This window comes from Falco punctatus (assembly GCF_963210335.1).
Source record: "Falco punctatus genome assembly, chromosome: 3".
Taxonomy (NCBI): domain Eukaryota; kingdom Metazoa; phylum Chordata; class Aves; order Falconiformes; family Falconidae; genus Falco; species Falco punctatus.
The window spans coordinates 32,822,375-32,849,212 of record NC_137582.1 but is presented as its reverse complement, the minus strand read 5'-3'; the positions used below and the strand labels follow the sequence as shown (position 1 = coordinate 32,849,212).

At 39.6% G+C, this 26,838-nt stretch overlaps 1 protein-coding gene across 3 annotated transcripts; it reads right to left on the bottom strand.

Moving 5' to 3' along the window:
* Nucleotides 1-1,979: 1,979 nt before the first annotated feature.
* Nucleotides 1,980-26,838, bottom strand: PIP4P2 (phosphatidylinositol-4,5-bisphosphate 4-phosphatase 2). 3 transcript variants are annotated; one of them, XM_080381845.1, is made up of 7 exons: nt 26,398-26,838; nt 20,394-20,539; nt 18,899-19,005; nt 16,997-17,120; nt 10,929-10,981; nt 4,701-4,791; nt 1,980-3,564 (listed from the first exon to the last, which is right to left on the bottom strand). In XM_080381845.1, exons 1-7 carry the CDS (start codon nt 26,501-26,503, stop codon nt 3,421-3,423), a joined length of 771 nt encoding a protein of 256 aa, XP_080237971.1. In that variant the 5' UTR covers nt 26,504-26,838; the 3' UTR covers nt 1,980-3,420. The 3 variants fall into 3 exon arrangements, with proteins under 3 accessions (XP_080237971.1, XP_080237970.1, XP_080237972.1); XM_080381844.1 differs by having other exon boundaries at nt 20,394-20,542; nt 26,398-26,829; XM_080381846.1 differs by lacking the exon at nt 10,929-10,981 and having other exon boundaries at nt 20,394-20,542; nt 26,398-26,836.

Below are 26,838 nucleotides of genomic sequence, written 5' to 3'. Positions count from 1 at the left end.
GGTTTGCAACTCCACTATAAAGAAAATTATCTTTGGTATGAAGGGGAATTTAATATAATGAGAATCCAGCTCTCAAACATTAGACATTATACTAAATGCTATGATTAGAATTTTCTATTGCAAGAAGTTAAATACGTAATTTCTCCAACACTGATCTGTTTCTCCACAACAGATGTTTTGAAAGGGAAAGCTCAGTCCCTGGTGTTGTAACCCTGAATCACACATACGGAAATTAAGTAGGAAAACAGGATGAGTTATTCCAATCATTCAGCTTTTTGACAGTTTCTACCAGCTAGGAGTGAAACAGATTAAGTAAACAGCACACTAACTTTACAAAAAACATTAAGTATTTCCAAATAGCCGCCATCTATTTGCCACATCCTCCCCCAGTTAGATAATCAGAGCCTTGCTTGGAAGAATGCTTCACAGATACTTTTAGAAGGCATACTGCATTCAGTGCAGAATTCTTGCCCCCTCACAAAAGGCAGTTAAATCGATCTAACATGACAAGTCCTCTTTCCTGCTACCCACCTATTTATTATTGAAGTTACAGGGATTTTCTAGCATTTGGTATTAAGCTGCTGCCCTGGCTCTCCCTGGCTAGTTTTTTCCTAGCTAGGTTGAAAGACTAGGAAAAAGAAAATACTGTTAATCATCCATTTCTCAGCAACAACCACTAATGGCTTCATTGTTGCTTCAGCATCTTCTTCATGCACTTCACAGTGAATTTATCAGGCTGATTTGAAACCTCTAGCTTCTTTCAACATGCTACTCATAGCCCAGATCTGATAATCCAGTTTTCAGAAACACTAACTTCTAGTCTTTTTTTTTTTTTTTGAGACGACACATTAACATGTATGACTGATACAGACAAAATCAATAACAAATAACACTCATTAGTAGGTTTGTAATTAAAAAATAAAACCAAGCTTAAGGTCTGAAACGTTTCCTAGTCAACAACACTCAGTTTGCATAAAATCTCTTTGACGGGAAGGAGTGTAAGGAGGGTAGGAAAGGGGGAAGGTAAAACCTGAAAGCGCAAAAGCCCTTCACTGTGAATCTAGATAGCTCCTTCCTTCATCTAACACAAAATACATTGAGGAAAAGACTATTAAAAGTCAATAAAAGCAATGAGTGATTATAAAAGCTGAGAAAGTTTTTCTCGTGGTCAGTTTACAGAGAACACTATTTAATTTTATTTAACTTGAAGCTTAGAGAATGGATGGAGATGTAGTTCAGCACTGAATGTCATGACTACCTGCAAACAAGCCTGTACCACAAACAGAACTATTCCAGTCCCCTGTAGAGGACCTTCAGATTCTACCATTAATCTACGTGGTTAAAATACCATGATTCTTTTGTACCCAGGCAGTTGAAATACATGAAATCTATTGTATCATTATTCTATAGAAATAACTAAAGTGTTTCACTTTTGCAAAAGGAACCAGTAGCAAGTATCGTGCATTTTAATAAGAAAGAGGTGAAACGTGAGAGTAAGTGAAGTACAGCTTAACGCAGGGAGGAAAAGTAGAAAGTCCTTTGCTTCATTAATATAACATTATATCCAGGCTCCCCCCACCCACCCCCACTTAAGTTACAAAGGCAATGGATGATTTTCTGTACAGCCCAAGCCTACTGTATTTTGAAATACAAGACAACTGGAAAAAGCACTCAAAGGTTTGAGATGCAAATGAGCACAGCAAATCCCTACAGTGAAGGGCTGTAAATAGCATTAGTAAAAGAAAATATATTCCCTCAATAAGCCATTGACTAAAGAAAACATAATCGCAGCAGTGGTCTCATTCCTTATTTACTTCTTCATTATTCCCAAAACATCAAGAAAACATCAAGTGGTTTGTTCTTGCTCTCTTCAATTCCCAAGGCTGCCATGTGCTGCACAATACCTTTGTTGCTCCTGTATCGTACTAGGACATTCTTCCACTTGTGTATTTTTATTTATATATAAATAACAAAATATATTAAGTTTGAATAATAATCTTTATTTCTTTATTAGTTTATTTGTAAAAGGTACATTGTAATCCTGAGCTACTGCTTTTATACATTTAGCATCATACAAAGACGGATCATTTACAGTTTGATCATTTACATTTATTGTGCTCCAAAATCCTTATCTGAATATCATTTTGTCCTAGCAGGAACATAGATAATTTAAATTACATGTATCCCTGAACATCCACATTAATTTACCCATCTGACCCCATTATCTAAATTACTACAGTCATCTAAATCACTTGGGACATTCCTTCTGAATTTAGCAAAAACTTGTTTAAAACTATAAAGATGGGCAGTGCAAGAACTGGTCCCTCAATCTTTTGTGAATACATCATTAGAAAAAGCTTTCTGCTTCCGTATTCTCTTAGCAAGTCAGTGCTAAAGTACATCTAGTCAATTTGATGGAATGGTCCAAGTAATAGTTTACTCATTTTCTTATTACAGCAGTTACTGTGAATTTACAGTGTCTCCCTTTGCAGTGACCAGCGTATAACTCTCCCAAACAAGGAAAGTCTGACACAATCAGAGGAAAGTGAGACAACCCATCACCATCTTATTGTCACCTACGTGACACTGAAGTATTACGAAACAAGTCATATGAAATGCTTCCCTTAGACCCTGTAAAGGAACTTGTACGAATATCCAGAGTTAAGTTCCATAACCCGAACATGGCTTTTAGGATTTGCCAGTTTAAAAAAAAAAAAACCAACCCCAAAACCAAACACCTAATTCCCAGGATCCTTGAGAAGAAAGCATTTATCCTAACTTAAATCCAATCCTGGATAAATGGAAATTTAATTGGACTACCAAAATAGCATCTCTCTACCTGAAAAATCTCAAAGCATACAGTGTTTACAGATGTCTCTCTAGCAACAGTGTCAGTCTTTTAAAGTACAGTCATAACTTTCGTTTCCTGAATAAGGTCACTATGATCTTAGGCAAAAGATACAGTAAGCAGTTCAAGCAAAATGCTTATTGCTTAGGTTTTAAAGCAAGCCACTTTAATTTTATTTAAAATGTTAAGTACAAATGTGAAGCTATTGTAGAAACACTTATAAACACTCTTGCTTTTGAATTCTTACTGATCATCTAGAAAAATGGCAGACGGATTTTAACATAACAAAGGAAATGTAAAACTTAATACTGTCTGTTGAAATAAAATTCAACACCTATAAAGACAGAATTATGAACATGTAAACACAGCTTTAGTATTCAGAGCTAGGGAATCTAGCAGCAAAACAAACTATTTGCATATTATGTAGTGCAATGAACATTTGTTCTTAAGAGACCCCCAGTCTTAAAACTACTTTGAAGAGAATGGAATCCTTACAGGAAAGGTTTTAAAAGTGTCCAAGTTGTAATATCCCAAATTAGTAGATGTTCACCCACTATAATCTAACACCTTCTCTATGCAAAACTGTGCTCTGGATAACTGACTTTAATAGCTCCCCAGTAGCAGGCTCGAATGAGGCAGATTAAACCTAAGAGATAAGCAATAGCCCAAGAAACGTACGTTGCGTGAAATCGCCTGGCAAAATCTTGTGTACCAACCTAAAAAGAGAAAACAAAAATGTCAAACATACAGTACTATCTGATTTTCAGAAAAGAGCAAATTATATTAAGGAGAAGTATTATGGCACCTTTTTAACTCTGATAAGGATAAATCAGATATTTTATTAGCTTAATTTTACACAATCATAGGATAATTGAGCTTGGAAGGGACATCAGGAGGTCTCTAGTACCAAGCTCCCAGTCAAAGCAGGGTCAAGTCTCAGGTCAGACAACGTTGCTCAGGGTTTTAACCCAGATGGGTCCCAAAAAACTCCAACGATGGACAAGACTACAGAAGCCTCTAAGCACACCTCATTGAGAAACATTTTCATAATTTTCAAACTCACTAAAGTTGTTAAAATCGAAAAATAAATCTGCCTCTTATTAGGGAAGTGGAAAATACTTCATAACTCATTTAAGCTCACACAAGAAATTCAGGTTATAATGCAAGTTAGAGGTACAATGAGAATCACATTTTGCAGGCATTTCCTCATATGTACTTTTCTGGGACTGGCAGGTAGAAAGTTGGCTCTAGTAACCAGCACCAAATACTCTAGAGCCAAGCAAGTCAGACTGTTGTTGCTCCATTACTCAGAAAAATGTGTGAGCCTTTTGATTAGTAAATAGCTGGGTTTTGTATTTTTTAGATGTTAATAAATATCTGGTTTTACTACTTACAGCTTGTACCAATTAAGAGGCATATACACATTTCTAGATTTTAGAATCCCATTCCCCTTCACTACACTGGAACTGACATTGCTGGCTATACAGCAATATGTACTTCTGGAAACCTGGAAGTTCTGAGAGTTCTAGCAAGAGCAAGACATTCTAGTATTTCTACAGGCAAGTAAAACCATTTTTCATAAAACTGATGTTTTTAGGGAGACCACATCAAATTTAACATCAGGAAGAAGAAACTCTCAAAGTGCCAGAAAAAAAATTTTTAGGAACATTCCATTTTTCTGGCTAACCCAGATGATTAAGTCATGGTTTTTAAGAGCGATGACAGAAAACACACAAACTTTTGAAGATTTTACTCAAATGCTGGGGAAAGAAGTGCTGGTAGACAAAGGGAGCTCCTTTGTACATGCATACCCTTACACACAGTTGCAAGTGTGTCATAGTACATCACTCACAGTTAATCCAACTCCAATGAAGATGCATATCATTCCAATCGTAATGTATGCACAGCAGCGCCTCCGTGGCAGTGCACTTCCAACAGAAGAACTGTTAGAAAATAAATGGTATTTTAAGTTAAAAAGAAAAAAACAAAGCCCCCTACACAAATAGTAACTCTTCAGCCTAGATGGGGGAAGGGAGAGAACAGCAATACATATACACCATCTTAAGTTTATAAAGTTGTAGGCAAAGTCTGCAATTATACTAAGCAGTAAGAGTCCCCATGTTTGTTTTAAAGGGGAACTATTGGTGAAGGCTGTCTAAAAATCTAGGTGCTTACAACAAAGAGAGTGATGCCACACCTACGGAGTGTGTCTACCTCTTATATCCACAGCACACACACAAGTATCTCGAATAGCTTCTGGACTGCAAAACTAGAGTTCGCTTTGTAGCTTCTATGTAGGTTGTAAGACACCCTTCAGACTTAATACATCAGTACATGGCTTTAATACTTTCACTGCATTTGTGAAATCACTTCTGCTACCTCAAATGTCATTAACAATAGCTTCCTGCGCTATTTCCTGGAATAGTTCACTCAATACTCGAGTGAACTAGTTCTCAAAGATAAAGAAACCAAACTATTTTAGTCACAAACGTGAAAACTTTCTCATGTTCAACACTTAGAGACTGAAATTCTTTAGGCACACTTCAGTCAGTTTTAGTAACTTCAAAACATGAGAAGTTAATTTTTTTTAAGAAAAAGTTCTACCACAAGTTATATAAGCTGAACAAATCTCTGCTGACAACCAAGGTGAATAAATCCCCTGGAAGTTTGGTCACTCATTGTCTAGACTATAAACTCAAGAGACAGACAGCTTTGTTTTTACCTGCTGCATTAAGCTATTACAGTGCTGCAGTCAAACTGAATATAATATGCAAATAAACATTAGGATTTGTTACTATAGGTCAGAAAAATTATTCCAGAAGCTTAGCATACACATCTTGAGTCACACATACACCATCACCTACAGCTATACTAATGAGGAAAACAGGAACATGATTTAATTCCATTGAAACACAGTGAACACATAGGTCCACTGAAAGGACTAGAGGCACAGAGGTGCTTTCATAAAACACGTACAATCTATCTTAGAAGTAGTTTGAAGCAGGTTATCATTAAATACTTCATCCCATTCTGGGAGATCAACACACTTTTGGAAATACTCTGATGTTTGTACCTCTATGTTCAAAGATGCAAGGGAAAATCCTTTTCATCTCATGATATTTCAACATATTTAAAATAAATGTGTAACAGAAGAAAGCATTGCTGAACTATTGAAGTAGTATATCTGTCACATGACTGACCAAATTTCTGGCTCCAGTTAATTAATTACATAGTAAGGTCTCATATGCTTAGCATGTGACCAGAATTTTTTAAGCATTCATCTTAGAAAGCCTTCAAATAGGTTTGTTTAAGCAGCTTTACTCCAATATTATTTCTTTACAAGGAATTTCTAAAATGTTCCAAGGGAAAAAAAAATAATAATAAAAAAATCGCCAGCCAAACAGAAATCCAAAAGCCTGAATCCTTAAATGAACACACCGAGTTTCATCTTGCAAGGCAAGGGTTGAATACACTGACCACTCACAAGCCCTCTGTTACACATTTTCAGAAAAGGAAAAGTCCTAAAACTGTTCTGCTCATTAATTTCTCAAGAGAAATTACTTCTGTCTAAAAGCCTCACCATACACATTTGGGATGCGATTGGGGGGCAGTATGACTAGGGTATGATAATTCCCAATTAGGGAAACAACGGTATCTTACCCTCTCTCACACACACACTCCCCAGAGCCACCCTAAACACTTCTATGGCCATTCTATGCTGTCTGATTCCAAACTGCATAAGGAAAAAACCCCAAACAATATAGGAGTTTTATAAAAGGGAAGAGGGAGGAGGTTTCTCCAGAAGCCGAACTGATGAGCACTGAGCTTGCCAAACTGACCTTAGGTTGCCTCCTTTGGAGGATTTCTTGATTATGTACTCAGAAAGTTAATTCTATTACAGAACTGGATACCTTAAGATAAGCTGGCAGAAATGTCATGTTCAATACACCTAGAGCACAGATGGTATCTACTGCACTGTGTATTTCACATGGAGACAAAGCTCATTTTGGGAAAGAGACCTTCGCTTTCAGAGCTGTCTGACTTATGATCTTATTTTTTTAACCCTAATGCAGGTGCCATGTGTATTTTCCATCTGTATTTCTCTCAAGCTCTGTCCCCTCCTATCCAGTAAGGAGGGCTGAGGGAGAAACCAACACCTCAAGTACTGCAAAAAGGGAAACAAAGAATGTCTTAATTTAACCGCCTTTCTCTTTCCACAGAAAGCAAAGATGAAATAATTACATTAAGTTTCTATGGTCACATAGCAGACCTGGGAATATCTAGCTACCCCAATAAATCATGATTTATTTTTCATCTCCTGACAGTAATATTAACTACTGGGATACTAAATAGTGAGGTCTCCCTCTAATCACCCCAAATTATACATTAAAAACCCCAACAAACTTTGAATAAAACAACTTGAAACCCAATCCCAAAACATACCAATTTCCAAATTTTGACAGGCACATTTAGAGATATCAAAACTGGAGTCAAGAGAACATTTTCAAATCACAGGAGCAGCTGTTTCCATTGTAGGACTAACAAGTGTGGACTTACTACAAAGCTATGCAGAAGGCAGTGATTCTTTTTTTCTAAGCTGCTGCTAAGGAAGCAAAGGCACCTGCCAGACCTTCAGGCAGCACCAGATATAAAAGACACCAAAGCCAATTTAGCATCAGGTAGTAATTAGAAAAGGGGAAAGCCACTGCAAGGGACAGAGGCTATTATTAGAGGAATAGAACATTAATGCAGGATCTCTTGTGCTCCAAATAATAGGAGTTATTGCCAGGATTTCAGACATGCTTTTAGAAAGGTTTCTAAGACAAAGATCAAAATTTTGAAGGTGAGCAGCACTGCTGAAACTAGCCTCCATGGTAGTGACATAGGGTTCCAATACCTCTCTCTCCTAAAGGTCCTGCAGACTTTACAGGGTAAAAGTGTTATAAATTCAGTAGGGTTCATCATTTTGTCAGACCTTAAAAAGAAAAATAAGTAGGTTCTAAAGGAAAAAAGAAAAAGAGAGATTTGGCATTCTGAAATAAAGTGTACCCTTCAATTCTCTTTCTAGTAACTGAGTTCATGATCCTGACGTTTCTAGATGATTTAGTATGCAGCCTGGGAAACAGAGCAGCAGACAAAATAGCTCCTGCTTCTTCTCCATCATTAAATGAGAAAAATACTAGAAGCCTTCCCTAAACCTCTCACACTTTCAGGAAACAGGCTGATAAATATTTCATATTTTGAAATACAAAAGAACACTGAACTGTAAAAAGAAAGTTTCTCCCCTATTCCCAGGTGTTATCTTCTACACTATAAAATAAAATACTGCAACAATTTCTTCATTAACTGTATTTGCTGTCCCCATGCAGTAGATAATGTGCAACTAAGGGCCTATGTCAAGCAGAACCACTATGCATCAGTTGGGCTTCTGCAAACACCTTACCTACATTGGCAAGGCCAGGTTTGCAGCCCACTTCCAAAGAGATTTGGTCTTTTACCAAAGCAGTGATTTTATTATCTGCATCACAACTGATTTAGTCTATTTCCCAAGATATTTTGAAAAAAACCCAGACTTTTGTGGGGGAGGGGGAGAATAAAAACACAGGGCAGTGACACAGACAAAAAAAAAAAGTATGTCACAAAATAACTTTGTGACCACAATGGTAACAGGTAAATGGGATTAAAAAGAAACAATAAACCCAAGATCTGTTTCCCCCAACATCCAGATATAAAAGCTTCCTTTGTTTATGTGCTCTGAGGCATGATAGCTTTATTTTCACTGAACATTCTTTCATTATTGATCTTTTTGTGTCATAACTCCTAATTTCCCCTGAAGTTTTACAAGGTTTTCTTAGTATTAAGATCTAGTCTCATCAACCAAATAGGTGGTCACAAAGAAGCTATTTGTAGAGATTCACTGCACTTTTAAAAAAATCTGAAACAAAATAATGAAAATTATTTAAGAAACTCTTAAGTCTCAAGAGAAGCCTTCTTGAAGAAAACATACTGTTGCAGTGATTCAAGGTGCCTTTTGCCTCAGTCAGGGAAAAAAAAAAAAAAAAAAAAAAAAAAAAAAAGACTACCCTTTTTTCAGTGACAATCATCAACTGAGTCAACAGAAGGAATGACTAGTTTTGGATCTGACTAGTCAGCTACTAATGAAAGGAGTTCTGCATTAATAAACTAAAATAAAGAATCCCACATTCCCTTCTGACTACTTGGCTACAGGTATGACAACCTCTAACAAAGAGCTGATAGAAAGCAGCAGGTCACTGCAGTTATTTATTCCATCATCACAACTCAAAGCTCTGCCTCACCTGTGCTGTGCTCTAAACCCATGCATTGCAATGTTTACGCTGCTGGAAGTACAGACCTCCTGACCATCACATCTCAAAAGCAGAAAGACACCAAGCAACTCATTCAAAGCTAAATCACAATATTCCATAGTTTGCATACTCAGCCCAAGGACAGAAATGCCCATTTGTTAAAATCTAGTTTGTATTCTGGAATTCAGTTGCCAAACAAGCTATAATTTTCACAAATTGCACTGCAGAGCTGCTCCAGTTTTATTACATAAAGTGCACGCTTTGCACTTTATAGACAGAAATACTAAGAAATCCTTTGACTCAAGCTGGATTTTAAAATACAAAGAACATAAATCAACAGAAGACAGACCAAAAGATCACACAGTATGACTCTTGGACTGTTGCTTAGAGCATTTGGTAGTGGTGGTATTGTTGGGGTTGGTTTTTGTTTATTTGGGTTTTTTTTGTTGTGGGTGTTTATTTTTTTTAAGTTAAACAGCTAATAATTTTGTACCTAAGCAGAGTGAATAAAAAGAGCCCAGGTCAGTTATCAAGCGTGACATGATAAAACATAAAACATAGTTGCAACTAGTTTAAAAACAAACAAACCAAGCCACAAAACACCAACCCCTCCCCCAGAACTGAAGAAACTAAATGCAATTAGTCAGTAAAAATACCCAGCTCTGATGAGATATTGCTTTGCAGGGGAGTTTATTTGGCCTAAGCAAATTAGAACATCTCCACTACTCCACACCCGACTGGTTACACTCCTGAGGTTAAACGTACCAGTAGACTGACATCTCTACCAAGTATTCCAGTTAAAGATTTCAATCACTGTTGAAGGCCAAGCCATACCAACACCTACAATACATTTAACCTAAGCCTTCTGCTGCCTAAGAGACCTGCTAGTTTTCCTACGACATGCAACACAGCTCTGGTCCTCCATTCCCAGTGGAAAACACATTTGCTCCTTCAACTGGAAACTGCACTTGCACATCAAAGGAAGACAAATATTTAAATAAATCAGCAGGACAACAAAGTCTCTGAAATAACATTTTTAAGTCTTGTTTCATACCCTGTGGTTGAGATCCCATACAAATTTAAAGTATGTTAGTAGTGTAGCTTTTAACAACAATTCCAACCAAGTATTCCTGACCTCAGATAAGAAAGGCCAAACACCCAAAAAAGCCAACCCCAAACAAAAAACAAACCATAAAAAACTTACAGCTCTTGTATTCTAATTCTTCTCCTTCTTACTGAAGTAATAGCAAATGAGTAGGCGAGTTCTTCCACAGTAATTCAGAAACATTAAACAAACTAATGCATTAAGATCCTTAACACAAGTTAGTTGTTGCATTTATGAAATCAGTAAAATTTTTAAATTAGACAAGATTATTTCTTTTCGTCCTTTTACAATAAGGCAATTCAAGTTCTACATTTAAACATGACATCTGATTAACTGCACAAAATGGTAAAATTTCAAGGATGTAGAGTTATTAATTTTAGCAACCCATTCCTGTCTCTATTGTTAGCAGCTTGTTTTTGCCTCTAGCAATTCAATCAGAGCATTTTAATAAATACAGGTTGGATTTGTCAAAGTTACTGATTTGTGCATAAAGAGTGGAGAATTCATGTGCACATAACATGCTCTTTAGCCTTGAAGTTCAGATGAGCATGGCAAAATGATCAGCATGACACACATTTTACTCCCAAGACTTTTACAGAACAAACACTGGCAACTTATTTAACAGTTAATTTACGTAACCTTAACTTACATTTTTTTGCAGTGTGGGCATTTTGCTAGTGTATTAAACCTCAGTTCCATCCACTGTAAAAAAGAAAAAATAAAAAAGGTTGAAAAACTGGCCTGAGAAAATGTTGTACTTCATGCGAAATGTCACTGTGAAAACATTTTGCTTCTCAGGCTTTCTTTGACTTGTTTCTTGCTTTCTTCCATAAATGGGATGCCCTTTTGTCAGTGGCAACATAAGTTTGGGATTTCCATGTGAACATTTCCCATGACTTGCCTTGGTATTACAAGACTCACTTGATGTAATGTGGTTTCATCCACAAGCATAGTATGGGCAACGTGATAATATCAATACAGTTTCTTCTCTTACTTACACAACTATGAATATACCCCAAATCACAATAAGTGTGTTTTCTTTGGCACAATTACAGATAGATACATTTTCTCATCTTTACCCAACACTGCATCATCTGTGAAAACTAAGTTAAGTGTGCACAGAAAGGTTAGTTTCTAAAATATTCTTTAACTAGACGTCTAAGTTTTATATCAAGAAAATAGAGAACACTATTGAATACTTACATGACATTTTTAAAAAGTTATATGTAAGAGCATACACGACACGGTTATAACCTTCCATGCACAGACTAAAACCAATCTGGGAAACGGACTTAGTGAAAGCAACGCCTGGAACTACCTCACCCAGAGGATACACAGTCATATACTTTTTAATTTTAAAACAGCAGGTTTTGTTGAATTTCATTCTGTGGTAACAGAAGCAGTAAACAAGCATTTCAAACATGTTTGCCTTTAACAAGGCAGTAAGATTATCATTCTTTGCTCTGCAGTTCTATTGTAATTGCAGCTCTCTTCTACTGCCTTTCTCAGCTGGAGGTAGTCAGTAGGGTTTCCAGGTGAAGTATAATTCTCCTCTCCCCTCCCCTCCCCTCCCAGCTTATGCAGAAGTCACACTGCAAATTACTAGAAGGGGAAGAAGCCACAACACAGACCACCAATGCCACCATTTGGATCCTCCTTATCTCTGAGATATCAGAAGTTGGTCTACTGAAGCGACTAGTGTTATAACTGCTAAAAACAAATCAAAATCAGAGCACATCCTTGTATGGAAAACAGCACCTACCTACAGCACAGCACCTTTTAAACACTGAGAAGAAATAGATGACTTCATGTGCAAAGGAAGAGGATGTGGCTTGTAATGCCTTGCCAGTACAAGCAGGTTTTGCTGTGAGCAAGGTTCTGATCTATAGCATTTAAGAGTGCACTTCCCTGCCTCTTGAATGTCTCCCTCAATTTATTTACTTCTCATGGGGACAGTTCACTAAAATGAAAGATTTTTTTTTTTCCTGGTTCTGAAGTACTAAAATACAATACCAGTTACACAGCTATTCTTTAAATTTATTTGTTTACAAAGGCTTGACCAAACTGATTTACCATAGTTCAACTTTATCCCTTAATAAATTGAAAGCTTCTGTAATATTCCCCAACTGAGCAACGCTTTTTAGGAGAATTAATTCTGCTTCCACATTCCTGACAGAGAAGCAAGTTAGCTCTTTGCCATCCCTGTCAAAACCTACTTAAGTTCCCTTAGTTCTACACAGTAAAAGTGTGATAAAGTACAATTGTCAGTACCAGAGATGGACACAGGCCTCTTCAGAGCTGTTCTTTCAGCTTTTTAAGCTGCAATTCCAGAAATACAAGGCAGTCTAAATCCAGGACTTATATTTTACATGTTTGTAATTCAACTTCACTTTTGTACACTAGTTTTATCCCAGCGTAGGCAAATCCATCTCCTAAGTTACTCATTAATGATCTTTCTAGGGTTTTATATTAAGATTTCTGATTATTAGCCATAATTATAAATGGATACAAATTCAAATGCATTTGGGCTCAAAATATTTATGGGAGAAAAAAAAAAAAAAAAAAAAAAAAAAGAGATACTGATGATCTGTTCTCATTGAGAGTTACCTGCAAGTAACAGAAGCACCAACTGTTACGAGGTCTTCTGCACATACTGGACATATTTGCAGAAAAAGAACAAAAATGTGATAAGACCTTCAAATGACAAGAATTCAGATCACATTAGCACAGTGGGGAAAGGTTATTTTCACATACATTCTAATTTGTGGAGTTTTGATGGATTAAACAAAAGTAGTTTAAATCATGCTTAAAGCTGGTTTGTTTTTTTGTTTAAAACATATTCGAATGATTTACAGTACCTAACCTTGTTTCATGTTGTTAAGAAAACTTGAAGTACATGAAATTTAGTTCCCTGCTGAGAATACAAACTGAACAATACAGTAAATGATAGCCCAAATGCCTGGTTAGATGTACCGAAACACAGAGGAGGATTTCAGAAAGCTCTTCAATGTTTCAACTGTGGACAAAACTAGACATCCATCAAAGGAACTACTAGAAGACTATGTCAAACCTTCTTCCTTCTGAGCCTAAAAGAGTTCTCAGTGCATTCAGTACAAGGGCAGAGGGACAAGACAGACGTAGACATAAATGCACATACACACCCCTACAAACAGCTGTGAAGCTTCCCCTCTGCTCCCTCCCCCCCCCAATGTCCTTTGGGAAATCAAAATGCTTCTGCATATTTAAATATTTTTTATGTTTTCTAAAGAATTTGAAGGATTTTCTATTCCATTATTTTTTGAGAAATAGTTTTCATATTTGATCAGTTTAAGAAAAAAAATTGACAGCACAATTGATGAAGTGCAGTCCTCGGCCTACAGCCTGAGGCTTCCACAGTTTGATGCTGGCTGCTTGTCCTTGAGGGTCTCTCCAGTAGCAAGAGGTTGAGGGAAGGGGGGACAACACAGGGACAGCCATTTCCAGAGGCAACTCAGCCTCTGACAAGCACAAATCATCACAGGCAGAGGCCCTTGGGAAATGGGTTGCAGGGAATGTCTTACTGCTGGCAGAAACAGTAAGTCAGCCACAGCACAAGTCCAGCAGCTCTCAAAAAAGCCCAAACCAGATCAGATTGCAATTTAAGACGACAGTTAAATGCTTGTCCTACCCTCATTTTCTATTCTGCCACTTCACACACACACCGTCTGAACTCCAAATCTGCCAGAAACAGCGGAAATCTTAACACAGAAAAGGCTGCTCTCAGGTTACCACGGAAAAAAATAATCTGATTAACAAAATTTAAGTAATTAGGGATAGTTCAGCTACGTATCACTTCAGTCATTCTCCCAGCTAAGACAGAGAAACTTTAAGGTGCTCCATAGGTGAAGCATGTTTTTAATAATTCGTAAAAAAACCCGCCTCCCATATGTAGAGGCACAGAAAGCACTGCCCATAGTTATGATTTCATATGGAGAAGAAAAAAGTTCTTGGAAAGGTGAACAAGTTGATACTTTTAAACCGCCCCCCCCCCCCCCCAGAACAAGCAACTGGCAATTTTACTTGTCCACCTCAAGGATTCTAGCTTTACCTGTCTATTTTATTTATTTTTAAGTAAAGTAAAAGAGAAGCCGTACTGAGTTGCAGAGAGATGCATCTATTACATATTTGCTTTACAATGTGGTGATATCAAAGGGCAGAAATACCCTCACAGCCACTGAGTTTCTAGGCTGGCTACAGCACTTCTATTTTTTGCTTCTCTGTTCACTGTCAAACTCAAGGAATTTCCTCATTTTTCTTAACTAAAAATTTTACTTGCAGAGTATCAAACTTAGTAACAGAAAAAAGCAGAAGCAAAAGAGGGGTGGGAAAGCTTGTGTAAAGCAAGAAAAAGGGCTTGCTTCTTGATAACTCTGCATAAAAGAGCACGAACTTCAATTTTCTTATGATTTTTGAGGGCTTCTTTTCAATGTACTGTGAAACGGTAAATTGGTCTTACTAGCCGATAGGACTATGAAGTTCAAAGTGATGCAGTTCCCTACAGTAACCACCAGATCTGAAGTCACACATACAAAGCTTGCTGCTCTCCACAGCTGCCTGAGAGGAGGCTGTAGGCAGCTGGGGGTCGGTCTCTTCTCCCAGACAAGAAGTGACAGGACAAGAAGAAATGCCCTCAAGTTATACCAGGGAAGGTTTAGATCGGATATTAGGAAAAATTCCTTCATTGAAAGTATGTTCAAACACTGGAACAGGCTGCCCAGGGAGGTGGTGGAATCACCATCCCCGGAGGTGTTTAAAAAACACCCACATAGATAGGGACATGGTTTAGTGATGGACTTGGCACTCCTGGGTTACTGGCTGGACTTCACATTCTCAAAGGTCTTTTCCAAACTAAGTGTTTCTCTGATTTTGGGAAATTCTAAGTCAGAAAACTTAGCCTTTTAAGGCATAATCTAGTAGTTACAGACAAAACTAGCCTTTATGAGTCGAGTTTTGTTTTCCCCCTTATATTCACCTAAAGGAGTTCAAGTATAAACTACAGAACTAATTTGGGCTGCAATTATAGAAAGCAAATAGGGGACAGACGCAAATAAAACTCCCATGCTTATGAAAACCCCCAACGATAGGCCAATAACTTAGCCATGAGAATTTGACTTCACAGCACTGACTCTCCCCAATAAAAAAGAAAAAAAATATTAAGTCCCATAGTAGACACAGTCTTTTGTGTTAAGAGACCACATTAAAACTTATTACCAGAACTGTTCTACAGCACCACTTTTGCCTGTGCAGCTTTAAAGCTGTGGTAAAATACGTACTTGCATTACAAAATGAAGTTATGACTCTGTATGAAACTACAGCGTTCATGCAGGCACTTGAAGTTTGTAACATGCTACTATATTGTTTAAAAAGCTAAAAGAAAAGGCAACCTTTAATAAAACATTCCTGTGTTAGAATATGTACTTGAAACGGCCTTTTTCTTCCATAGATCCAGTGGTTTTCTGTTAGTAGCACTATTCTATATCATATACAATGTTTTTACTAGTTAAGTTCACACACAGACTTGCATTTTAAAAAAAAGGCGAACAGAACACCCCCTCCAGCTATCTAGTTACAGACTACCGTTCTTCAGCAAGGCTTATGACAGATTTTTTTTTTCCCCAAAAGACAGGCAGAATTAGTAGAATATATCTCAAGCATCTCTGTAATGGTTTCTCAGATAGTACATTACTTGTAAATTCATAATCAAATTCCTAGCTTTCCTTAAAAAAAAAATAGTTAAGTGCAGTCTTCTGCTCCCTGCATTCATCTTCTATTATAGTAGTTAAGCCATTATAGCACACCCCACCGATCCATAAACCCGAAGGAAAAGATTTGAAGGCACAAGTCTATTCCATTATGGAGCCCATCACAAGCGAACTCTTCTCTCACTGCTGATACAAGCCAACATGGAGTGCCATTCCCTAAGCTTCCTTTGTCCTTTCACAAAATGCACCTGAGAATTCCCTGGCCTTTATGCACCTTATGAACCTTTGTTTCAGGAGTATAACACCACTCTAATTGCTGTGCAGGTCCTTCAGCTCTACCGCTTATCTTAGCTATCCCATAACTCACAAACCTGACAAATATTCAGGCACTGCTAGATGACACTAAAGCTAACTTAGTTCTGTATTGCACTCAAAATTCAAGTATGGCAGCCCCTTATCCACGTAAGAGGCTGCAAACAGTTCAACAGCAAAAGAGCATTCTTGCATCCTTCCACTTCAAAAATGGGATCAACTGTCAACCTCACACATAAACCACAACCTCCACTTTTATAACGATTGACAGATATGCTAAAGGCAAACAGCTTTCAGGGGTCCATAGAGCAGTGGCAGAACTGCTGCCTTAGCCACTGAAGAACATAACCAGCACTGCAAGCCTAAGAAGAACCTGGAAGCACAACTTCCTTTTCCAGCACTGTCCACTCACATCACTAAGCAATAAGAGTAACTTTGGGCTTTATCCATGCACGCACAGAAAGACCGTTAAAAGTTTTCTTGAAATGCATGTAAAGATAACCATATAGAGGCTATACATCCATAGGAATATGACCACAGAAGACAATTCAGTTCCAGAATGATGCCATGGAGTGAGGCAATGTACTCTTCAAAAAGTGCTTACAACAAATGGCTTGAGGGATAGCACAGTGAGGTGAAAATAAGAATCTGATGCTTTACTTACCAGGAATGTATTTCCACAGTGCCCACATACCACTCTAGTTCCATCTGGTTGGACTGGCAAGGCAGGCTGAGCTGGCTGCTCTTCTGGGATCAGCATTACTGGACCAAGAGTAATGATGCGTCTACTGTGTTAGGAACATTAGATGTACATGTAATTAAGCTAGCAAAAGAGAAGGACTACGCGTTGGAAGCAATTAGCAGTCGCTACCAAATATTTTACACTTTTAAACTATTCTGCTTTTTAAACACATGATGTACCCAGTTTTGATCTCTCTCCAAAGTGTTTTCCTTTTCAGTTTTGAAAACATTCTCTTTCACCATAAGATCAGCCATGCAAGCCAGAACCCTGTAGAGATCAAAGACTTGCCATCATATGGCAGAAACACTCCCCAGGAAAATGAAATCTTAATACCCAGGCTGAGCAAGCCCATGAATTGCAACATACTCTTTCTACATGGTTCATGTGGATGTGTAAGGACTCTTCTGTAACCTAGTTCTCCTCCCCAAGTCAGATGCTCTTCCATCCCATACTTCTGACAACCACATCAATGTAAGCAGCGTATCTGCATTTGTACAGTAAAAATTGCATTCAAACTGAGCGAACTAAGAAAGAAAACCATCCCAGGTTGACTAAATGCAATTAATTTACTTTTTTAAAAAAGTTTGTAACTATAATTAAACTGGAAACGCATTACACATAAAAGCGAATACAATTTGTCCATCCAGAATTACAGCATGCAAATTAAACAATCCAAAGCAGAATGAGGATCAGACTTCCTAGCATGAAAAAAAAGTAAATGGAAAAATTAAAAATTATTTAACTTGCACTGCATCTCTCCCCATATACAAGCAAAATTCTGTTTGCGTGGCACCCCTTCAATCTGGACCCTTTCATTTAAGGCACATTCCCAACTCTTTCCTTCTAAGTACTTCAGTTTTGCTCATCTTCTAGGCTATCTTAAGGAAACTACTGAGACACACACTTTTGAAATTATTTTAATAAAATCAGGGTGTTTCTGATTCAGCTTGGTTACCAACCATATGATGTATTACAACTGAAGCGTCTTATGAACGCTTTTTCACCATCACAAACAATATTTGGAACGTCTTGAAGTTTTCCCCAACACCACACTAGTTAAAAAAATAAAGTAAATGAAACCACCCAAGTTTCAGACAGTGTTTCAGAACCACAACAGCCAACAGACTGGTAACTAGGGCACTTGGTGTGGCAAAACTCCCATTCACGTATCCACAGACCTAGCCTTCATCTCAGTTTCTCTCATTAGAGCTGCACCACTTACAAATTACTCCTAACTTGGTGAGATCTTTAACACCCTAAGCCGAATGGCAAGAACACACTACAGCAATCATGCTTGTTTCTTTTATAACAACTGTGTAAATTAAAGCTGAGGCCTGAGAGACTATTGAAAACTGTAAGAAAGAAGGGAGGACAGGAGTGAAGCCAACCTACTGCTCCCTCTCCCGTTTCATTCTGAAGACCCCACTCCAAACTAGGCAAAGTAAGCAACCTGTATGTTTACAATAATTAAGTTTGCAAGAAATTATGAATGTTAAAGTCCCAGAAACAAGATGTTATTTTCTTCTCCATTGTTCTTTATACCATTTTTTTCTTGTGAAGTAACTGAAATGGAGAACACACATTTTGAGACTACCACTAAATACAAAAGAAAATGTTTTCCTCTTTGAAGTTAATTTAAAATTATTTTTTTGTTAAGATTAACACTAGTAAAACCTGTGTCTGCATTAATTCAGTGATGCTCTGTAAGGGTCCATGTACAGAGGTCCAGGCTTTAATTTCTTTTAGTTTTAAGTATTCAACATTAAGAACACCATTGCTTTAAAGAAAGCTATCTCAAGGCACTTACAGTTTTCTTATTCTTACCAGTTTGGTCTTGGACAGCCTATTTTCCGAGAGGTATCCTTACAGATAAGGAGACAGTTACATTGACATCTAACATACTTCTTCCCTGAAGGAGGGTTTTTGATTGGCTAGACAAAAAAAAAAGGAAAAACAGAAAAACACACCAGAGGATATATCAGAAGACATAGCAATTCATACTTTTCCTCCTAACAGTATGACAAAGCAGAACAACTTCAGTGACAAGCTTTTGCTAACAGAGAAGTACAGTTCCTCCAGGGGAAACTTGAAAGTCAAAACAAAATTAGATGTTTTCCCTCCCTTTCCAGAGAAGGAAATGCAAATTTCCTCACTAGAACAAACATGAGATTCTGCAAAGTAATGGAAAAAACATTCATATTTTAGCAATGAAGAATTTAAGACTTCAGTTTAGTCAGGTTTTTTTTTTTTTAAACACGAGTTTAAGTAGTGGTATATTTTCTAAAATCCAGTCAAAACATCAAACAAGCCTCCTTGCCTGGTACAATGGCATTATTCAACAGTGATCACAGTCTAGTTCTCAATCATTAAGAGACTATGTAGACATCACTGAACTGTAATTGTATTTTAAACTGTTCCGAATTTATCTTTCTCCAGCCTGGGAGTCAAGTTTCTGGGTCCCTTTCATAGAGCAAATCAAAAGCTGCAAGATTCTTTGTTTGGCTTGAAACTTTATATATTGGCCGGGAAAGAGAGTATTAATGGCAGGTTCTCTACTCCCTCTTAAGTGAGAAAAAAAAAGAGTTTTCCTACAGTTTTAAGGCTTCCTGTTTTCTGGACATAATTTAAAGTTCTTTTATTAAAACAAATCTAATCTGGTGGTTCTCAAGCAAATGCCCTCAGTAGCTGTGGAGTTCTGCAGTATCAGATCCTGAAACTAAAACTGGAAGGAAGGAAAAAAAAAAAACAAAAACCAAAACACACAAACCAGAAGCAGGAGGCCAAATACTGAAGACTTGATTTAAGAAAAGGGAAGGAAGAGTAAAATGGTCTGCAATCACTGGAAAAGAACCTACAATTTATGCATTTCAAAATTGTTGTGTTGTGGTTTGTTCACAACCTAAGAAATTGACTGAATAGTGTTGCAGGAGGAAAGCATACATCCAGGGAGAGGTGTGAGTTTATTTATTTTAAGAGTAGAAGAAAGAAACTAATTCTTCCTTTCTCTTCATCCCAACAAAACCAGTTTCACCCTTCTTTACAGAAGGCTAATTACTTACACAACTTTGCTTGTTGTCCTCCTCAAAATGAAACATCTTGCACAGCCAGCTCAATAGCACCACGATTTATTCTAACTGCATATAACCATACTCGTGCCAGCAACCCTTGGACTTGCATGCTAGCTATATCAGCAGTCAGCTGCGCTGACAGGTCCTTTGCAGGGATGACAGGAAGGGATTCATCCTTTGTAGATGAGACTCTACCAGCAACATACTTCAACCTCCCCCCACACAAAGAAAACACTAAAAATCCATTTTACCGTAGCTTCATTGCAAACTGTGCACTTAACAACATGTTGGTGTAACTTGCCATCCAAATTGATTAGTGACTGGCACACACGGCAGTTTATTACAGGAACACCACTGGCATCTGGACTTGCAATGGCAGTATATGGAGGAGGAAGCTCTGCTGCAAGAGATCAGGAAATCTCAGTTGAAAAACCAAACAGGATCCTAAAAAACCTGTCAGCAAAGATAGTCTCTAACAGTCACAGCCTCAAAAAAAAGAAAAGAAAACAATTTAAAAAAAAATCAATTTTTTCCTGAGCCCATGACAAACCAGTGAGGAAACCCTCAAGATCCTTCTTGGTATAAGAATCCATGGAATGAGAACAAGTTTAATCAAAATTAATGATTAGCATAAAGACAAGACAAACATAAATTTGCTTTCCCCTTCCCTCCCCTCCCCACAACTTCTATGTACCCAAACATCAACCATGGTTGTACATATAGCATACCAGCAATACAAACACAGTGTAAATCACCCCAGAGTAGTGGCATCAGACAAAAGGTTCATCTATGCAACTTTATTTTCAAACCAATTCTTTGCAGTCTTTAGAAAAAAGGGGAGGATGGGACAGAATGACACACACCCAAACCCACCCCAGATTTGTAGCAACCAGAGCGTGGCTTCTCAAGAAAAAGCAAGATACAGGTATGCAGAAGAAGCATAACCAGCATTTGCAGACACATGGAGAGACCGAAACATAGACAACTGTTTATCATATCGTAATAAATACTACAGATAATAGAGAAAAGTCTTATAAAGGAAACGGGTCTTGGATAGGAAGTGCTGCTTTTTTTTTTTTTTTTTTAGTGCAACAATAGCAAATTCATGCTGTCTTCAAGAAAAAAAAAAAAAAAAAAAAAAAGATGAACTGAACCATCTAAACTTCTGCTTTTGAGGGTTCCAGATATTTTTGTTGTCCAAGAGCCAAAGCACAGATACACAAGGTCTTAGGTCAGTTATGATAGGCTAAGACAAAGGAGAATATAGGGGCCTCAGTCCCCTGTGGAAAAGCAGATTTCAGCTTTGGCACTCCTGAGCCCATGACAAGCCAGTGAGGAAACCCTCAAGATCCTTCTTGGTATAAGAATCCATGGAATGAGAACAATTCAACACAGCAACCTCTCACAAGCTTATTACCACAATTATTTGGCATGTAATAGCACCAGCTTTTATTTCATCAACAAGTTCATAGCTCTTCAGGTAAACAAATAAGGACTGGGCATATTTAGTTGTTCACAGTTCACTTTTTTATATGAATTGCTTGAAATACTCTGCAACCTTGGACTTCAATAAATTACTTCATAATTGCAGCCAATAAAATCTTCAGATAAGCAACAAGAGATGAGCCTCCTTTCTGTTTACAAACAGCAGTCAACAGGGCAGTATCCTCTGGGGGAGGCAAAGAAAACCACAGGCTATCAAAGCTGAGAAGCCCAAGTATTAAATTTAAGCCTGTAAGAAAGCATTGATCACTCCTTCAGTCTGTTTTAAAGCGAATGTCATAAGATGGAGAGATATAAAAACCCCTGCCTGACCTTGAGATCCAAAACTCATCATAAACCTTTGAAGCAACATTGCTGTTCAGCGCTTGCTCTCTGCTAACTTGGCCTACAAGCCTTCTGGACCTGTACTTAGTTTCACCTCACAGAGGTAGCAGAAGGAAGCTGGCCAGCTTGAAGGTCTCAGCATCGCATCCAACATACTGAAATTATTTCAGGTAAGAGACATAGTTAACTTATATGCAGCAATGCAATTCTGAAGTCACCATACAAACTGATGCTCCATTACTTCAACAAGTGAACTTCACAACTTCAGGTTTGATGTACTAGTTGCAGAAACAAATATCCTTAAGAAATACCAGGTAACCTAGAATGTTCTTCTGATATTTTTTTTCTGTTTGAGGAATTACACTCTGAGAAAATACAGCATCCAGTCAAAAAGTTTTTGTAACAACATGATTTTGCAGTACTGATACCCTTCATGCAAGGGAAGGGATACTACAAGATGCTAACAAACAACACAAACACACAGAAGACAAAACCCACCCCCCTGCACACTTCAGCAACTGGAAACCACCTCAAGCCTACTAGAACACTGCAGAAAACGGGTCTGAGATTTAGGTAACGGGAATAGCCGGTTCTTGGCTGCAAGTCTTGAAGTCAAGGCTGCTGGAAGGGGGGTTTGGCCATAAGCAGGCTGCTCAGCTGCTCACGCAGTGAGCAGTTGACGCACTTTCTGGCTAGGGAGAACAGGTAGCCATTACACACAAGGCATGTCCAGCTGACTAAATACCAAACTCTGTCAAGACACTCCTACAGTTCAATCCCAGCTTTATTGCTTTTCAGAAAAGCATCCTCAATCATGTTACAGAACTTCTTTGCTTTGTTCTCTCCGTTTCAAGCATGACTTCTCAACTTTATCAGCTAGGCACAGGGCAGCTGTACTAAGGAAAGGCAAACTGTCTTTGAAGAGTACTAGGAAGTAGACACACATACACCCTCCCAGCCTTTCAGCTTTCCACAATCCTGGAATACTTTTAAGAATGGGCAACTGTACCCTTCTAGACAATTATAATATTCTATATCCTACTTGTAAGTGACAACTCTTAGGATTTTTCAAGTTGGTTCAATAAGGTGTGCAAGCACCGACAGACACTGCCAGCCACTTTTCCAGCCTCACACTGAAGCTGCTCAGCTTACAGGTAAGCAGCCTTGCTGTTCCTGTCCTGCTGGCTCAGCAAATTTCAGAAAGCAAGCAAATAATGGCTGCTTTTCAGAGTGTGGTGCTGCAGCAAGTAACATTTGCTATGGAGCAGAAAGCTGGAGGTATCTTGGCACTGCAACCTCCATGCTTAAAGAAAAAGTGAATTTGGAAGAGCTCCAAAAAACAAACCAGCAAAAGCCACTAAAATTAACCTTAAAGAAAAGTCTATTTGGAGGAGGGTGGGGGTGTGTGAAAAGGAAAATAAAGGCATTGTCTTGAAGTTCACTGCTCATTACCCTTTAATAAAAATGTTTCAAACCACATTAACATACTTTGTATGACTTTTCTTTTTTTTGACCACTTGAATTTCAGGCTAACTATAACATCTAAAACCTGTTCGTAAAGGTCCATCATGTTGGTTGTGACTGAATGGTAGACAAGTTTCACAAACACACCAGAGGTTTCAGGACACGTTTAATGAGTTGGTGTATTTCCTGCTACTGACACACCAATTTAAATCTCCATTATCAGTTTTCCATTAAAAAAATAAACATAAAATCCAATAGTTATTAGTTCAGGAAGACTAGCAGAGCACCCTACCATGCAGTACATCTGACTAATGTACCATTCCCTCCTCACCCTGACAGGATAGAGGATGCAGTGGAAGATATTCACATATTCAACCTTAGAAATGCCTTGTGGTGCTTTCCTCCCATGGTATTCAAAGGGCAGAAACCACAGGTAACACTTACAGCTTACCTGGGTCAACCAGAAATGAATTTGTTTTGTTTATTTGATTAAAAAAAAAAGTAAAAAAGCACTGAATAACTACCCTGCTACAAGAAGCAGAGCTGATGGTCCCACCCCTTGTCTATGTGGAAAGTTTCTTCAATAATGAGCCCTGCATCCACATCGAAAAGATTTTTCTTGCTTGTTCCCATCATTAGGAACAAACACTGAACAAAAATTACCAGGATTCATCCACCCAGCAGCTTACTGAAAAGGGTCAGCTGGATCTCAACTGCATCCCAACAAGGAAAGAGGAGGCTGCTTTCAAACCATGGCCTCTCTAATTTAAAGTTCAGGACGTCATACTGGGCACAGTACATAATTACAGGGATAAATCTATTAATGTACATTCAGGTGACAGTTTGGAAGGCAAAGGGCTTCTTCCTCCTTCCTCTGCAGCTCCGCACCAGTAAGGTCATGTTAAACAAGGAAGCTCTGCAGAAAGGGGTTTGGACACAAACCTCATCTCCCCACAAGACTTACTTCTTCCCTCTACAGGTAGACTTGCGCTAGGGGGAGAGACAGACTGCCTGTTAGCTGAAAAGGGTGTTTAGTTTGCATAGATCCTTTCACCAAGGATAACTGACAGCAAGGAAGCTAGAGCTACTGAGTCTATGTCACAGCTCCACAAAATTTTCTTCTGCAGATACCTTTTTGTAAGTTTTGTAGAGCTATCTCGTGTGCTTGCTCATGGACTGATCAAACAAGAGATCCTCAACTTGCAAAGAGATGTCCGACATTCAAGAAAGCTCTACAGTTCCTCCTTACTTTTGGGAGCAAGCCACTTTGCTCAAAAGTCGCACGCCACCGCCAGTGCCAAGCTAGTTAACACCAGTTACAGACATGCACTGAAGGCGCAGCAGGACACAGCTACCAACCGAAATGAGCATTTGGGGTCCAGCTTGTTTCCAAGTCATGAGTTTTAGCCTGGGTTCAAACAAGAGTTACTGATGCAATGCATTGTCATTACCTTTTAAATCTAAAACCGGATTGAAATGTATGCAGAATAGTTACAGGATAAGGACTACTAAGAATAAAAACACTGAATACCAGAATTTAAACTAAGGTGGATTTCTAGATTATTCTTTTTTTAAAACTGTAAAACTTAAGGGATTATGCCAATCCTACAGAATCTGATTGAAAACAAGAAGTAAAAAAAAAAAAAAAAAAAAAAAAAAAAGAACCCCACCCAAACTCAAAAAACCTCTGCTGTTTATCAGGCTATACTGATTTGTGCAATTAAACAGTCAACACCAGCTACAGCACTAACTGAAAAACATTTTTCTATCAGAGGACTAGCCTTCCACGAATTTAAGTATTATTTGAAACAAACAAATGCTCACCCATAGCATTCTAGTTACATACATATGTCATGAATTTATACAACTAAATAAAAATCCTTCAGAAAGGGCCGACACACTGGAGCCAGTGGTGAGACCAGGACTGTTATCTCACATTTTAAAGTGTACTGCTAGCAAACCTAAACTAATCTTATTTAGTCATGATTCCTTCAGCTTTCTCCCCACCGTGCTGCCTGCTGTAAAATGTTTAACGGGAGGGGAGGGGGGGGGGAATCTATTAATGTATCTCGTAAACCTTCTGATTTACATTTTCCAATTAAAATCTTTTCAGCTACTTACTAAGTATTCGGTATCGATCAACAAGATGATTTTCCAAGTCTGTGCAAGGAAGTTAATACTCTATGGTTAAACCGCGATTCCAGATTGGAAACCACAATATTTGACGGGCTTTAAAAATAAAGCCAAACCCAGCTACGGCCTTGAAATGTGTTCACAAGGACATCCCAGTGGTTTGGACTTCAGCTGCCACACCACCCGGAGCCCCTCGGTTACTGCGGCGAAGGGGCGGCCCGGGCGCCCGCCGGGGGTCACGGCTCTGGCGGTCACCGGGGGCTGCGCACTCGGTGCTGCTGCCTCCCTCACACCTCCGCCGGCTGCGCCCCTCCAGCCCTCCGCAGCAACGGCTCTATTACTTAATCCTGCTCCTAATTAATGGGGGAACCGAAGTCCAACAATTACCTTGCAAGCTCCGACATGCGAACGAGTTACAATAAGCAGACCGGTTCGGGCTTGTTCTGCCGCTGCACACCATTTATTATTTTTCTCTCTCCATTTCAAGAGTTCACGCCGGAGCGCGGCGCACAGCCCGGCCTACCCGGCCCTCAGCGGCGTTACCTGTTGTTCCCCGCTCGCTCCCCCCCGCCGGGGCACTGCGGGCTCTCCCCGCCGCCGGCGGCCCCCGGCCCGGCCGCGCCGCCCGCCGACAAAGGCGGGGGGAGCCCCCGCGCTGCCGCAACCGAGCGGAGGCGCCGCGTCCCCCCGGTGGGCGCAGGGGCCCGGCCCCCCCACACCCCGACCCGCTCGGGGCCTGCCCGCCCCCTGCCCGGTACAGCGCCGCGGGCGGCCGCGGGCGGCGGCTCCGCGGCGCCGGGCGAGCAGAGAGAGCGGCGGCGGCCGCCTTACCTCGGGGGCTGCTGTCCGGCAAATAGGGCGGCGCGGTCGGGGTGACATTGCCGGAGCCGGGCGCGGAGAGCAGCGGGGAGCGCTCGTCCACCCCCTCGGCGGCCATAGCTGCGGCGCGAAGGGCCCTTCCCGCTGCCGGGCGCTCGGCGGGGAGGCAGCCGGGCCGGCAGCACCGGGGAAGGGGAAGGAGCGCAGAGGAAGGGGCTGGGAATGAATGGGACCGGGGAGGGGAGGACGGCGGGGCGGGGGCTGGGCGAGCCGGGCCTGCCTCCCACCGCTCTCCCGTCACGGGCTAATAAGCGGGGCAGGCCGGGGAGGGCCGGGCTTCCTCCAGCGGAGCAGGCGGGGCAGCGCCGCTGCGGCGGCCCGAGCCGCCCCGGCCGCGGGGAGCCTCCTCTCTGCGGCGGCCCTGCCGCCAGCCGCCAGCCGCAGCGCCGCCGG

Bases quoted from the DNA above. Each gene is read 5' to 3' on its own strand.
- PIP4P2 (XM_080381844.1), bottom strand. From the start codon at position 26,503: ATGGCCGCCGAGGGGGTGGACGAGCGCTCCCCGCTGCTCTCCGCGCCC. The intron at 19,006-20,393 runs GTAAAATGGATT...TTTTTTGTCTAG, and splicing joins CAGTTTGCAATGAAGCTACG to CCAATCAAAAACCCTCCTTC. The intron at 10,982-16,996 runs GTAAGTAAAGCA...TCTTTTTTACAG, and splicing joins ACTGTGGAAATACATTCCTG to TGGATGGAACTGAGGTTTAA.